The sequence below is a fragment of the Agrilus planipennis genome, unplaced genomic scaffold (assembly GCF_000699045.2).
Source record: "Agrilus planipennis isolate EAB-ADULT unplaced genomic scaffold, Apla_2.0 scaffold38, whole genome shotgun sequence".
NCBI classification, from domain to species: Eukaryota; Metazoa; Arthropoda; class Insecta; order Coleoptera; family Buprestidae; genus Agrilus; species Agrilus planipennis.
In genome coordinates this window covers 912,856-927,010 of record NW_020438882.1, presented here as the reverse complement: position 1 = coordinate 927,010, position 14,155 = coordinate 912,856, and the positions used below count along the sequence as shown (strand labels likewise).

The 14,155-nt window shown below is 31.4% G+C and overlaps 4 protein-coding genes across 8 annotated transcripts; 2 read left to right on the top strand and 2 right to left on the bottom strand.

Annotated features, from left to right (window-relative positions):
* Positions 1-162: 162 nt before the first annotated feature.
* Positions 163-2,571, bottom strand: LOC108745215 (25S rRNA (cytosine-C(5))-methyltransferase nop2). Its single transcript, XM_018481348.2, has 2 exons — positions 2,337-2,571; positions 163-2,287 (listed from the first exon to the last, which is right to left on the bottom strand). The coding sequence occupies exons 1-2, from the start codon at positions 2,440-2,442 to the stop codon at positions 171-173; spliced, it is 2,223 nt and encodes a 740-aa protein (XP_018336850.2). The 5' UTR covers positions 2,443-2,571; the 3' UTR covers positions 163-170.
* Positions 2,572-2,747: 176 nt separating this feature from the next.
* LOC108745269 (serine/arginine-rich splicing factor 7) lies at positions 2,748-5,925 on the bottom strand. Of its 3 annotated transcripts, none has more exons than XM_018481414.1 (4): positions 5,916-5,925; positions 5,284-5,541; positions 5,042-5,225; positions 2,748-3,161 (listed from the first exon to the last, which is right to left on the bottom strand). In XM_018481414.1, the coding sequence occupies exons 2-4, from the start codon at positions 5,474-5,476 to the stop codon at positions 2,957-2,959; spliced, it is 582 nt and encodes a 193-aa protein (XP_018336916.1). In that variant the 5' UTR covers positions 5,477-5,541; positions 5,916-5,925; the 3' UTR covers positions 2,748-2,956. The 3 variants fall into 3 exon arrangements, with proteins under 3 accessions (XP_018336916.1, XP_018336915.1, XP_018336917.1); XM_018481413.2 differs by lacking the exon at positions 5,916-5,925 and adding an exon at positions 5,612-5,853; XM_018481415.1 differs by lacking the exons at positions 2,748-3,161; positions 5,916-5,925 and adding exons at positions 4,069-4,372; positions 5,612-5,851.
* Positions 5,926-5,932: 7 nt separating this feature from the next.
* LOC108745268 (ester hydrolase C11orf54 homolog) lies at positions 5,933-8,601 on the top strand. 2 transcript variants are annotated; one of them, XM_025981560.1, is made up of 9 exons: positions 5,933-6,131; positions 6,230-6,304; positions 6,932-7,011; positions 7,083-7,181; positions 7,283-7,458; positions 7,521-7,685; positions 7,996-8,095; positions 8,152-8,318; positions 8,377-8,601. In XM_025981560.1, the coding sequence occupies exons 1-9, from the start codon at positions 6,019-6,021 to the stop codon at positions 8,548-8,550; spliced, it is 1,149 nt and encodes a 382-aa protein (XP_025837345.1). In that variant the 5' UTR covers positions 5,933-6,018; the 3' UTR covers positions 8,551-8,601. The 2 variants fall into 2 exon arrangements, with proteins under 2 accessions (XP_025837345.1, XP_018336914.1); XM_018481412.2 differs by lacking the exon at positions 6,230-6,304 and having other exon boundaries at positions 5,934-6,131.
* A 696-nt stretch (positions 8,602-9,297) lies between these two features.
* LOC108732216 (myeloid differentiation primary response protein MyD88) lies at positions 9,298-13,703 on the top strand. 2 transcript variants are annotated; one of them, XR_001937059.2, is made up of 7 exons: positions 9,298-9,657; positions 9,719-9,917; positions 10,269-10,468; positions 10,803-11,186; positions 11,279-11,462; positions 11,522-12,115; positions 12,352-13,703. XR_001937059.2 is itself a non-coding variant. In XM_018462899.2 (6 exons), exons 2-6 carry the CDS (start codon positions 9,739-9,741, stop codon positions 12,015-12,017), a joined length of 1,443 nt encoding a protein of 480 aa, XP_018318401.1. In that variant the 5' UTR covers positions 9,298-9,657; positions 9,719-9,738; the 3' UTR covers positions 12,018-13,703. The 2 variants fall into 2 exon arrangements, 1 of the variants encoding a protein (XP_018318401.1); XM_018462899.2 differs by having other exon boundaries at positions 11,522-13,703.
* The last annotated feature ends 452 nt before the right edge of the window (positions 13,704-14,155 follow it).

The following is a 14,155-nucleotide window of genomic DNA, read 5'->3' as shown; positions in this document are numbered from 1 at the left end:
AAAAAAATACATATTCTATATTTTTCCATTTTGCCTATTAAGAGGGCGTAATATTAAAACAATCTGGTAAGATTATTCACTTGTTTATTGTATTTAACATGAACTGAATAAATACAATTTAAATAAAAAAAGTATTTTTTGCAGTAATTTATAAAATAACAATAGGCTTATTATTTCTTCTTCAAAGTCCCAATTTTTTTCTTTTTTGTTGCAATATTCTTCTTTAATTTTTGAATTGCCTTTTGCTCTACGTCTTTAGAAAAAGATTTACTTTTATTAGTATTAATTTTTTTTAACGAGTGTCCTTTATTTGAAGGACTGTTTATTACTGATTTATTTAAAGTTTTATTTTTTAATTTATTATCTTTATCGTTTAGTGCCAACGACGTCGTTTCTGTTTTGCTCCCATTTTTAAACAAATTTAACTTTATATTATCCTGCTTTTTAGTTATGCTAATTTCTTTCATTTGCTTCTTAATGGGCTCTTTATTATTTATTTCATTAGTTGGTGAATCCTGTGTCCTTTCATTATTAATAGTGTCTTCTGCATCATTTTCCTCTTCTGTGCTAGTTTTAGGGATTACATTAGAAAACTTTTTAAGTTTTGCAACAAAAAACCCATCCATATTATGTGTATGAGGATAAAATCTTCTTGTCAATTTTAATGAAGGATGAAACCTATGCTGTCTGTAATGAACAAAACCTTCAGTACCAAAATCAAGTCCAGTATCAACCAATTTAACGTTTCGTTTTTTTAGGGCAAAATCAATCACCCACTCGTTTTCTTCTGGAAGTACAGAACATGTAGAGTAAACTATGTAACTGCCTGTTGTTGATTTGGCATTAGCGCAATCGATCGCTGCAAGAAGCAGTTGCCTTTGAAGATTGAAACATCTTTGAATATCTTGTTCATCTTTGCTTGTTTTCACACTAGGATCTTTAGCTATGACTCCTGTTCCAGTACAAGGAGCATCTAGCAAAACCCTGTCAAATCCTTTTAAAACTTCTGGAAACTTTCTTCCATCATAGTTGCAAATAACTGAGTTAACAATTCCTAATCTATGAAAATTGCCAACAACAGCTTTAACACGATCTTTATTTGCGTCATTTGCAAAGAGGATGCCTGTATTTTTTATAATTGCTGAAATATGTGAAGCTTTGCCACCAGGAGCAGCACACATATCTAAAATCCTTTCATTTTCTTGAGGAGCTAATGCCATTACAGGTAGAAGGCTAGAAGCTCCTTGAATTATATAATGTCCTGCTAGGTATTCAGGAGTGGCACCTAAAGGTATTTGAGAAGAGTACACAACAAGACCTACTTTACTCCATTTTCCCACAGGATCCAAATTGACACCCCTATTAATCAATGCCTGCGCCAAGTCCCTTCTTCTAGTTTTCAAAGTGTTTGTCCTGATAGTAAGAGGCCTTTGAACTTCACTGGCTTCTAAAAATTCTAGTAACTCAGATAGTGGAAATAACTGCATGAACTTATCCATTAAAAAATCATTGTAACTATAATACGTGCAAATGTCCTTCTTAAGTAAATCAATATAATCTTTTCTTGAATGTATCCCATCTCTTAATTTATTGAAATTTGATAGAACAACAACTACTTCTCTCATTCTCTGTTGAACATCTTGAAGTGTGGCAACACTTTCTTCACTGGGAAATTGAAATACTTCTTGTTGATCAATATTTAATTGCAATTCAGCTTGAGCATCTTTTTGTTCTTGTTTCTTCTGTTTTTTTAATACTCTATTTTCTTTCTCTATAGGCAACAAATCCTCATCATCATTCTGTTCGTCAATATTTTCTTCAGAAACATCTGAACTAAATTCATCTTTTTCATTATCACTACCATCATCATCACTGTCATCTTCTCCATCAATTTCATTCAAATTTGAAATCTTAAACGTTTCTTCATCATTTGAATCATCAATTCCATTTTCTTCTGTTGAATTTATAGTGTCTTCAATAGTGTCAATTGTACTTACATTCCATTCATCAAACGTTGAACTATCTACACTAGATTTTACTTTTTTATTTAAACTTGATTTCTTTTTTAGTTTCAACCAAGAACTATTTTCATCCAATGTATCGTTTATATCTCCTGATTTTCTCTTTTTTCTATTTTTTAATACAGTTAAGTTGTCATTTGAACTGCTTTCATTTACTGCATTTGTGTTAACAATGTCTTCAACATTAGATAAACTTCTCCTGCCTTTTTTAATGGCTTTTGCAAGTCTCTGTTTCTGTCGTCTCGATAATTTCTTATTATCTTGACCTAAAAATACATCCTAACATGCAGGTTTAAAATTTTATGTATAGCTTACCATTCACCAACAACTTTGGGAAAACAGGATCCTTCTGTTTCTTAGTTTTCTTGCCATGACCAGGTTTTTGCTTACTCACTTCAGCGAATTGAGCTTTTCTTCCCATTACCTATTTAATTTATGTTTAAAGAATACACGCAGTTTACACCTTAATTTACTTTTATAAGGTCAGAGGTAGTCAGAGTATGGTATTAACTAACCTCCAAAACATCAGCAGTGATCAGCAGCATTTTAGGAGTTAACCACGAGTTAACTTACCAACGATTAGGCAACCCACATCACAATTCATTTTAAAAATTTCCAGGAAGAAATCAGACTGTTGGGCGACGAGTCCTTCGAAGGATATTTCATTCATATTTTTGCGATAAATGAGTATGCACTACTTTGTTTTTATTTAATTAAAACACTGTAATTACTTTACCATCTATTTAACTTACACAATGGTACTGACAAAAATACAAAAAGAACTCTAAATCTAAATAAGATAATTAAATAGCCGCATAGGAAATTTGCAAGCTAAAACATTATAATCATATTTTACCGTAATTATTCAATAATTTTAATTAACTTCTTTCACAACTAGGACTTTAAGGTAAAGATTTTTTTATGAAGCCGTTAACTTAGTTATGATCGCTGTTACCATTCTCTTTGGGAGCAGAGCGACTTCGGCTACGTGATCTGGACTTGGACCGGTCGTCTGTGCGACTGCGACTTCTTCTGGCCGACCTGGATCGCGATTTAGAACGAGACCTGCTGGCCGATCTTGAGGCACTTCTTGACCTGGTGCGTCTGTCGCGTGAACGACTGCGCGACCTAGTACGAGACCTGGAATATTTTATATAAATTATTTCCCCTTAATTTTAAAATAATCGTCCATCTCCTTTCGATAATTTAAAACTTACAGCCGATGAGTTAAAAATGTCTTGTGAGAGAAATTAATGTCTCCAGTCAAACATTTTAAACATGGTTTCTTTACTATAATTTTAATTTAGCTAATGGTTATCGAAATATCTAATAAAAGTAAAGAAGTCATGTTCAACAATACATACAATAGCAATAAGAATATCCTAATTTTTATTATACATGATCTTGGAATACTACTTCTATATTACTACTTTTCCACGGTGGCGAAAGCCCTTGACGTTTCTATATCATGTGATCCATGAAAATCAATAAGGTATTTCAAATTTCTAATAATAAAATCGATTATTGTCGCATCAATAAATAAAATCATTGTATTATTTAAAGTAAAAAATAAATCCGCTCCTGCTCTAGAAACTGATGTAACTGATGGGGACCTGGATAAACAATTCAAAGTTTTTTTTAATACATATCTCACTATTATTAGATAAATTGGTAAGGGTTCCTTGCCTTCACGTACTTGTGTTTTTTATTGTAATTAAAAAACTTTTTTGGATAAAACTAATTGACGCCAACAACAAAACAAAAAGTTTAGTAAGGGAACCACAATAGTTTCCTTAGTACATGTATAAAAATGGAGTAATTTGGAGGAGTTATAATAAAAATCTATTTTTCACATAGATGGTAACTTTCTCTTTATCATGTAATACCTTAAATGAGTAAAATTGCACTTTCTATCAGTCTTTAAATATTAAGAAAAGGGAATGAATACTAAAACGAAAATAAATTCCGTGAAATTTATACATGTAGAGATAATTAGATATTAGAAACATACAAATTAATATTTTCTTACTAATAAACTTGATGGTTTGATAAAACAACAACTTTTACCATTGGTGGGGAGCTCACGAGTCGTGAAGGTAGATAAACGGTAGTAGTAGCTATGTAGATATTGTAGAAAATCAACACTAGCGTACTGCATGTGTGTGCGCACACCCAAAAAAGAGGGGGCTGGTAACTCACTGGCTCACGAAGTCTCGTATGTAAAAACAGTCGTACGTGCAGACAGTGCGAGAGCGTCGTAGTAACTACGTGGTGGCTGCAGTCTACGCAGTCAGAAGACGAGACGTGAATGAGACTCAATGGGTTACCTGACTATTGGCCACAGTCTATACCTATAACATGGCAGCACTGTCAGCCACTTTTTTCTTTTAATTTACTCCCGCAGCCTCCCAACGTAACACTTGGTGCAACTGGATCACTTCTCATTCTTACAATCGATTACATATTCTCAATCTCTGTTAAAATACACTAATAGAAGGGTATTACAAGCATAATTTAATAGTTAACTACCCATCTAAAAGTGAATTAGTTTCTATTTTTAAAATTACTGCATTTTTATTTTCCACATTTCAATTTTACCAAATTCATATTAAAACTGTTAATAATAAAAACTACTTACTTTTCCTATATTAGTTACTTTGGAAGTAGTATATGGGCTCATTTTTTAAGCAATTTGTGTAGCATTTTTGTAACATGCTATTCCTGTGACAGACAGAAAATTGAAAGTTTTGAATTCAAAACAAAGTGTACTAGTTTATAGGTACATTAAAAATTTACCACTAAATAATCCGATGGGTAAAATCTTTGAATGCAATTAAAATGTTTTAATAAATCAAGAAAAATAAGTAGTTTTATATAAATAAATGCAATTGCATAGTATTAAGATGAGTTACAAAGTTAGAAAAACCTTTGGATCCAGTTGCACAAAGCATATGTATCGTCCAACAGAAACAGCAAAATAAAAATAAAAAATTTATCAAACATTTCCAGCTAACTTTTACCTGCGTCTCCTTCTGTATTTATGGCAGTCACGGGCATAATGGCCTCTGTCTCCACATTCATAGCATCGATCGTCAGGATGAAATGGTCTTCCGCGAGACCGAGGTGGCCCCCTATATCTTCCACTACCTCCCTTTCCATTCGACAATTCAACCCTTGCTCTTCTACCACATATCGTTCTACCATCTATTCATTTAAAAAAAAAAGGTTAAAAAATTCAACTTTTATTGAAGTATTACATTACCTAAACCACGCACGGCATCTTCTGCATCACGAGGATCTTCAAATTCAACAAATGCAAAGCCTGGAGGGTTTCTTGCTACCCAAACATTACGTAGAGGACCGTAATATCCAAAAGCATCCTCTAGCTCCTGCTTTGATGCATTATTACCCAAATCGCCCACATAAACCTTCGTTTCACCGCTGTAGCGTGACATTTTGTATTATTTTCTGCTATTTATTGATCGTTTTTTGAGGACGCACCTACTGCATTTGGCCGGTTCTGTCATATAATAATCAAAATAAGAAGCAAGCACTTTACCAATTAAGATATAAATGAAATTTCAACTTACACTTTTCTTGCACCCAATTATGTACTGTTTGTTTATTTTGTTATATTATGAATTCAATGTAAAACCACTTAAATATATTACCGAAAATGGCGGAAAATAGAGATGGCGGCGAATTATTTGTTTACGCTACTCGCAGTAGTTGATGATCTATTATATGTATGGCGTCAAATATTGACCAATAGAAATAGAGAAATCTTATAAAATTTATGGATGTCGTTCGCACGCGGGAATTTAAAAACTAATCATGTTTTTATCGTTTAGACCTAATTTTTATTTTATATATTGCTAATGATAAACAGTCAACACTTTTCTTATCAGTATAACAAATGACTGGTTTAGCATGTACTCCAGTAATGTGACAAGCTCTTAAATTCAAGAAGATAATAACAAGCATTTATTAAAAGTTAATGTTGATAAATGCTGTCAGTAAAATATTTCACGTTTCGTGCACAGAAAAACATATTTTTTCAGTAATAGTCAAGTCTTTTTCAAAGCAGGACAGATTGTTTAAAAATTCAAGGTAAGCGAAAATAAATTAGAGTACAAAACTTTTTACTCTAATTAAAATTGTACAATTATGTTTTACCTTGTTTTTTTATTCTTTACGTGTATATTTAGTTTAAAGTACCAAAGTAAGTATTTGTCTCTGTGTTTACTGTCTGTTGTCCGTCCGGAAAATGTACTCCCATTTCGGTAAGATCCAGTTTATTATTTATTTTTAGTTTATTTTTTATTGTAAAAACTACGTTATTTCATTTTATTATATTTATATCATTAAATTATCGTCAAATGTGCTTCTCCTAGCAATAGTTTCGAAACAAGATAGTTTCTTTTACCAGTTTACTCCAGCTTTGTTCGCTTTTTTTATCGAGTTGATGATAAAAATATTTCTCTATTGAACTCAAAATGTTTAGAAAGTGACCACAAAAAAGCACTTGTATATTATCGCGTTTTATTTATTACCTTTTCATTTATACCAAAAGTTGATAACTTAATATAAATAACTTTTAAAAATATGTTCCTTTTATTAGTTTGATTTACGTAATATCATTAACTTAGCTATATTTTTTACAATTAATTCCAGGTGTTTACTTTATTTATAATGTTATTATGCAACCTTTGCAGTATCCTTATCACATTTTTCCTAAGTGTTTCTGCTGTTATCAGTTTTAAGAATAAATATTAATTTATTTCGGAAAGTTGCAAATAATAAATGGACTAACGATAAGCAACAACTTCATTTTATATTCCTACAACTTTATTTTTCTTGAATGTTTAAATAGTTATAAAGAATAGTACATTTGAATTTCCTTTTTATAGAAGTATGGCTTTAAATGCGAATGACTTGAAAGTAGAGTATAAACCGTTATATAAACCACCCCTGCAAGAGTTGGCTGATGGTAAGTTTATTGTGTGCGATTTGTTAAATTCATACAAAAAAAAAACAAAACAATTTTCTTTTCCATTTTAGTATTAAATCAAAATCTCACGTATAATTTTGCTGAAGTACACGCGGAAGTAGTCGACTGTCCGGATCTAAGAAAAGAGCCCTTTACATTAGCCAGTGAGGGTATGTTAATACTATAAAAATAGTTCCAAGTTTTTTTAAAGAAGTCTCGGCTGGTTTGGTTCTAAAAATGTTTTCTAAATGTGGATACTAAATCATTTTAGGACTGGGTGGTAACCCAAGAGTGGTTGAAATTGGGGGTGTTCCTTATTTGGCCCCTATTGCGCAACTAAATAAAGTTTATGATTTAAAAGATATCGAACGTTTTTCTGGTTTAAAATCTGCGTTTATTGTTGGAGCAGGGGCTGGACCTCACCCTTATGCAGGTGTTAATTGCGAGGTAAAAATTGCTTTACTTATTTTTCCCTTTACTAACGAAAAAATGTTTAACTTTCTTAATAGGGCATCATTAATATGAATGTGAAAGATGGTAAGGTGGAACAACAAACAAGAATATCAAAAGTAGTTCCCAGTGATGGGTCACAAGTTCAAGAAATTTTGCCCAACTCAGAAACTCGTATTGCCCTTCTTGCAAATTTGTTTTATTCTGAGGGAAAACCTGGAAAGGTATTTTAACTAATCATAGAAAAATATCTTACTGAAGTGTAACATCTTACTGTTCGGTTTGTGCGTAAGCGGAAGTTAAAGAGGGGGAAGCGGAAGTGCGCGCTACCTATAATTGGTACTTGAAGAAAAGTTAGAAAGGAAAATAAGACACAGCTGTCAACCGTTCGATCTTGTAACTTTGGTCTTCAACAGGAGCAGCATCTTGCATAGTGAAATTATTATTTTGCTTGTTACCGATGTTAGATGTTACACATTATTAGCGACTATTGTAGGTGTAATAATATTCGTATTTAATTGTATGCACCCGTAGGTATTGAAAGTCCATGTGAAAAAACGAATTGGATCAGACGATTTCGTAACTAGCATAAGGGAAACATTAGCTAAAAGATACTTTGACGATAAAATAATTGGTGAGATCATTTACCAATTATACTTTATTGTAATTTTACCAGTGCCATTTTTCAAGGTCTTGGTGGTACCTTTCTTTTGAAAGAAGGAAAAGCAAAACAGCATGTCATGCCCGCATTTTCGAAAACTCCTCTGAACAGTGGCAAAGATATAGACAATTGGTTAAAATTTTATAATATGTCAGCACCCTTAATTGCGGTTGGAACGCTTGAGACAGGAGATCCAGTAATTTTGTCTGTTTCTCGGTTTTTCTTTTAAACTATACACTTGCATTCAATTTCAGGGTTTAGATCTTCGAGTGCAACATTTCCATAGTTTCAGTCATCATGGAGAAGCTGGTCATTATCATATTGATACAACACCGGAAACTGTCGAATATTTAGGATTTTTCAATATCGGAGAGTATGTTTACAGAGTTGATGCACCTGCAGTGAGTCATTCATTTGGAAGGGACTAAATGGTTATGGTTTTAGATCATTTAAAAATAAATTAGAAATTGAAATAAAAACATAAACCAACTCAAAAGGCATGTATGAATTTCAATTTAAATTTACTTATCTGTAGCAGTTTTAAAAATAAATTAGAAATAGCAATAAAAACATAAACCAACTCAAAAGGCATGTATGAATTTCAATTTAAAATTTGTTTTCATTATCAGCTTACGAAATATGTAAGTCGTTATTTTTATTTATGTTTTTTTGTGCTATCTACCGCGTACCCATGAGAAACCTAGAAACCCACAATATCTCACAATTAATATGTTAGTTCGAAGACCTACTGGGAGAAAATAGTGATCATCATAAGTCATCAACCTAAAGACTCTACTTCTTCTTATCTGGAGCCAGTCTTCGCACTTCTCGGAAACTAGAGTGACGTACAACTTACTATTTGCGAGCAATAATCTAGGTCTACCTCTGTTTTTTTTACTACTATTTCTGATTCTTGTATGCCACTAATTAGCCTTTTAGATCTGAGAAGCCAGCCTATCTTGCATATTTCTTATTTACCTCTATTACACCCTCTGTTCCCCTAATACCTTCTCTTATACCTTCTTGACTTCTATTTCTGCTTCTAAAATGCCTCCAATTAGCCCTTTAGATCTGAGAAGTTGTCCTGGCAATCTATCTCGCATAATTCTTATTTATCTCCATAACGCCCTCTACTCTGCTAATACNTCTACTTATTCTTGAAAGATATACTGGATGGTTTAATTGTCATAGCCTTCTTTTAATTATTAGATTAGAGAAGAGCGATCTATACTGTTATTTAATTCTGTTGTTTTTTTTTTTATTTTCAAATGTTCACAGATATAAGAATTTTTGTGAATGGATTTTCATTGATCTCTGGTTTGTCATAAGTTTTATAACCTAAAAATCTAAGTATAAATGGGAGTGACAGTACTGACAGTTGTACCTGTTATTGAAAATTGAATTTGTTAATATTTGAAAGGCAGAAGAACTGGTGAAGAAAATAGTTTACCATGCTTGGATTTATTTTATTCAAGAGTTAGTCGTAAGTGCAAATCTGGTGATAATGGTAGCGTTTTAGTAACAGAGAAAGTTAGGTAGGATATGTCTTGTCAAGAAATTATTGTAGATATTCTCTAAATAAGTTTTAAATTTTAGAGCGAAAGTATTATTGAACGATGTCATCAGAAGCTTTGGATCTAAATCACATAGGAAACAATGAAACCACAGCATCTGGTACTAATCATTCAGTTAGTTATGATATAACAATACAGGCTCTTCGTTATGAAGTCAGGAGCAAAATCTCAGCTCTCCTTAATCCATATAAAGTTATTCCCACAGATGATGGTCTCCCAAGGTTTGTGCAAATTAACATTTTGAAAACTTAATAGGATTGTACTTGTAAAACAAGAATACCAAAACTAAAGACGCTACTGAGCTTTTGGCTGTGTCCTGGCAACAATGTTTCAATTCCTATGTTTTTCTAAAAACTTCGTCTATATTTGGTTAGCAGTTGTCACATGCACATGCATTCAAAACCTTTAAAAATAGTCTATAACATTCTATCACTATTTTAACAAAACTTAAAAATTTTTAATGTACAAATGCATAATTTATGGTTACATTAAATGTATAGTTGTATTGATAAAGATATTTATTTTGTTTGAAACAATAGACCATATATTAAAACTATTTTTTTTTAATTCAGAGACTGGCAAGGCTTTGCTGAGTTAATAGGTATAACAGGTGAACAGTTACCACAGTTGGAAGCAGAGAAAGATCCAACAAACAAATTGCTCAATCTTTGGCAGAATAAAGAGAAAGACAAATGTACAATTAACAGATTATTGCAATTTTTTGAAAAATTAGATAGATTTGATATTATTGATGACATTCAAACACTTATAGGTATGAATCTTTCTTATAACATTAATTGTAAGTAAAAGTAACTATATATAACAACAGAAATAACAATAAATAATTCATTCTCACGGATTGAGTTTAGTAAAATGGAGAAACAAAACACAAATACTGCTAATTTAATAGAAAACAAAACTAGAATTACACTTTAAAAAATTTTCTATGATTTAAAACTTCTGTAGATTTTTTTAGTAGTGTGTCAATAAGTTTCACAAAATTGTTATTACTTAGAAATTATTATATCTCCTTTTTATAGTAACGAAGTATCATTTATGATTTACATAATTTTGAATATTTATAGTCTTCAATTTGTTTTATTTAGAGGCAGATATACAATTATTCCAACAAAACAAAAACGAATTACAGTTGTGTAATTCATCTCCAGAGGCCGATAGACTAATTCTCACTGTAGATGATGTAGATAGAGTGAATCAAGGTTTGAAACCTCAGCATTATGATGCGTTTGTCTTATATGCAGACGAAGACATCGATTTTGCTACAAAGTTGTTGGAAATGATGGAAAAATTGTACAATTTGAAGTTGTGTGTTAAAGACAGAGACCTGGTGGGAGGTGCATTTGAGCACGACGTTATCATTAAATTGATATCTGAGAGATGTAATCGGCTGGTTGTTATTATCACTGCCGCATTTTTAAAGAGTTCTGCCAACGTTTTTTTCGTTAGTTTGGCACAGGCTATAAGTATAGGTATTTTTTTCCTATAAATATTAAAAACATTAAAGTTAAATATCTGCTGAATATTTTAAGTAATAGGGAATTTATGAATTTAAATCTTATAGAACAAAGACAACGTAAAATAATTCCCTGTCTTTACGGACCTTGTAAAGTGCCTCCAGAAATTAGCTGTTATGTTATGTTAGACTATGAGCGATCAGGAAAATGGAAATGGAATTTTTGGGAAAAGCTTAGGGATTCCATCCAGACACCTAAAAAGATTCCTGTGCAAGCCCAAAGAAACCAGAGGTACGGAACTTTAAGAGGGCTATTTAAATAATTATGTATTTGTAATTATTTTCTCGCAGGACTTTTAACAGATTTTTATCCGACCAAGAGTGCAATAGGCAGTCAAAGTTTTCAACTGATAATCATTTACGATCGTCTTTGCATGATAGAAAACTCGACCCACCGAGAAATATGGTTAAATTTAGAAGTATGGTAGATTTAAAAAGTGAAGATGAAGAAAGTATTAAACCAGACCCTGCGTTAAATGTATGCTCCAGTTCAAGCAACTTGAGTGCTATGAACAACCCAAATTCAGAAATCTTGAAGTCGAATAAGACAAAGACTAGTTGGTTTAAAAAGTTTTTGCCAAATAAGGGTGAGAAGAAAGCGGAGAAAGGTGATAAAAAAGTCCAGAAGAACGGCGAAAAAAATGAGCAGCAGATGAGTGAAAAAGTGAAGCAAGGAAAGAGAAGCAAAAATAAAATGGGTAACAATGTAATTGAAAGAGTCCATCACAAAAGCAAGAAACATTTTTGGACAATACCTATGAAACGAAAAGTTGCTGTTCTAAATTGAATGCTTATTTTAAAGTGATTTATGATCACAATTTAAGTACAATAGTCACTTTCATTATGAAATCTGAATAATGCTCTAGGATTTAAGATTCGTGATAAGTAAGTCAATTAGTCTGTACATATAAAGAACAGAAATCAATTTATGGTTCTAATTTGACTGATAAAATTGTTTTTAATTTTTTCATATGTGAGAAAAAATTAAAATTCATCAATCAGTAAAGTAGAACAGAAAGTCTTGTTCTAACCATTCTAAAGTTTGTGATAATGCATAATACACAGTCTGTGCTTAATAAATTTCCTATAAAAGTAATGTTCTTCAAACTGTTGTGTTACAGGATTGTTTGAATATTAATGTGTTCATAATACATATTTTTAATGGTAAATACACAGAATAAAGCTAAGTGGGACTAAAATGGAGAAAAGCGCCTTAATACGAACAACTTCATCTTGTAGAATGTCCCATTAATATTAATCTATATTTGCCTTGTAAATTTTTTGCAAGGTAAGTAGCTACGGTTTACCGTGTGTTTAATTACATTATTTCGTTTTCGTATGCATAAAAGAGGTTGTAATTTATGTTCATAGTTTGACACAATTCTTTTTGATAGTTAATAATAAGATAGCTAATTAGTAATTACATTGTTGGTTAAAGATAATAGCTGGGTAGACACAAATGATTGCTGGTGCAGCTCCATGTTCCCTATTTTCTGTGCAAGTTATTACTAATCATAATCATCATAGGGTTGTCAGTTTAAATCATGGCTGAACGTGCAGCTCCACTCTTTTCTACTCTTAGCTAGGAGTAAAAAATGTAACTTGCAAAAAGAATAAGATTCACGGGAGCAGTTCATCTACGTTTACAGGACTGCTTTCTTTTGGGACAATTTTAAAATCCGTTAAAAATAACTTCAAATTCATTCAGGAAAATTTAATTTCAGTGAATTTAATTTTGTTTAACTGTTTTGGACTTTCTTTAAGTTTATGGGGGCGATATTTTATAAACAGTTCTTCCTGATTTTTGTTAAAGCTTCCCAAAACTATTAATTTGTAAAAAAACGACTAGTAGACTAGTAGTAGTAGACTATTAATTTTTTACAAGTTAGACATTGTTTCAGTAAAGAAATAAATGAGACCATTCTTAAGAATTCGTCCATTTATTTGGTTTAGTATTTACCCAGTTATTTTGCATTAAAAGTTACAAAAGTACCTTTTGTAATAGAATTTTTTTAACAGAAACCATCAAAACGAAATTATTCTACATTTGCTTCTTTTTACTTCTGCTTGGTAATGGAATATTAATCTGTAAACATATGTATACAACTACTATTACACATATCATATCCTAATAATTATTAAATATGTGCCACTAGGATTTAAATTGTACTGTTTTTAAGATAATTATTTTATTATTTACCTGAAGAGGGCTTGTTATTTAGACTTGGATGTGTCCACTGCTAGAGTCGTTTATCTGATGTTTCGCCAGTTGCTGTGATTGGAATTTTCAGGTGCTCTGAAGATACCAACCACAGCAGTTAAGTGAAACTTCAAATAAATGATTCCATCGGTAGATTTGCTGAAGGAGGGAAGCCGATCTTGCACTTTATTCCATCATTAGATAATGCTGTCCATAAAAGTCTTAGCCTTTTTATAGTTGTTTATGTAAATACAAATATATACTTCTTTAGTAGACTTGTATCACATCTTGAATCCTATGTGTGTCTCAAGAAAAAGATCTACTAAAATTTTAAAAGCTGTGTATATAAGTGTATATTCTAAATTTTTTTCTTTCTTGATAGTGAATAAATAGTAAGGTAATTTTTTCTGAATACGTGCCTTTATAGTATCGAATTGCCTCTTACACAACCAAATATGAAATTCTAAACCGAATCTTTTTCTAGGAATTTATTGTCAATTTTAAGTAATAACATGTACATATTGCAGCTAATATATTTATTTTTATTAATAAACACTTTACATTTTCAAGTTTGTCTTTCACTGAAAGTAATAGAAATTAATAAGAACTATTTAATATTTTTTGTCATCAGTAATTAATTTATTGTGAAATTTAAGCTATAAAAAATTAAATGTATTATATATAATGATTAACTAATCCTAAATAGGGAATGATGTTAAAAAAAT

Bases quoted from the DNA above. Each gene is read 5' to 3' on its own strand.
- LOC108732216 (XM_018462899.2), top strand. From the start codon at position 9,739: ATGTCATCAGAAGCTTTGGATCTAAATCACATAGGAAACAATGAAACC. The intron at 10,469-10,802 runs GTATGAATCTTT...TGTTTTATTTAG, and splicing joins TGACATTCAAACACTTATAG to AGGCAGATATACAATTATTC. The intron at 11,187-11,278 runs GTATTTTTTTCC...TAAATCTTATAG, and splicing joins GGCACAGGCTATAAGTATAG to AACAAAGACAACGTAAAATA.
- LOC108745268 (XM_025981560.1), top strand. From the start codon at position 6,019: ATGTTGATAAATGCTGTCAGTAAAATATTTCACGTTTCGTGCACAGAA. The intron at 7,459-7,520 runs GTAAAAATTGCT...CTTTCTTAATAG, and splicing joins ATGCAGGTGTTAATTGCGAG to GGCATCATTAATATGAATGT. The intron at 7,686-7,995 runs GTATTTTAACTA...ATGCACCCGTAG, and splicing joins CTGAGGGAAAACCTGGAAAG to GTATTGAAAGTCCATGTGAA.
- LOC108745215 (XM_018481348.2), bottom strand. From the start codon at position 2,442: ATGGGAAGAAAAGCTCAATTCGCTGAAGTGAGTAAGCAAAAACCTGGT. The intron at 2,288-2,336 runs GTAAGCTATACA...ATGTATTTTTAG, and splicing joins CCCAAAGTTGTTGGTGAATG to GTCAAGATAATAAGAAATTA.
- LOC108745269 (XM_018481414.1), bottom strand. From the start codon at position 5,476: ATGTCACGCTACAGCGGTGAAACGAAGGTTTATGTGGGCGATTTGGGT. The intron at 5,226-5,283 runs GTAATGTAATAC...TTAAATGAATAG, and splicing joins AGATGCCGTGCGTGGTTTAG to ATGGTAGAACGATATGTGGT. The intron at 3,162-5,041 runs GTAAAAGTTAGC...AAAATATTCCAG, and splicing joins AAATACAGAAGGAGACGCAG to GTCTCGTACTAGGTCGCGCA.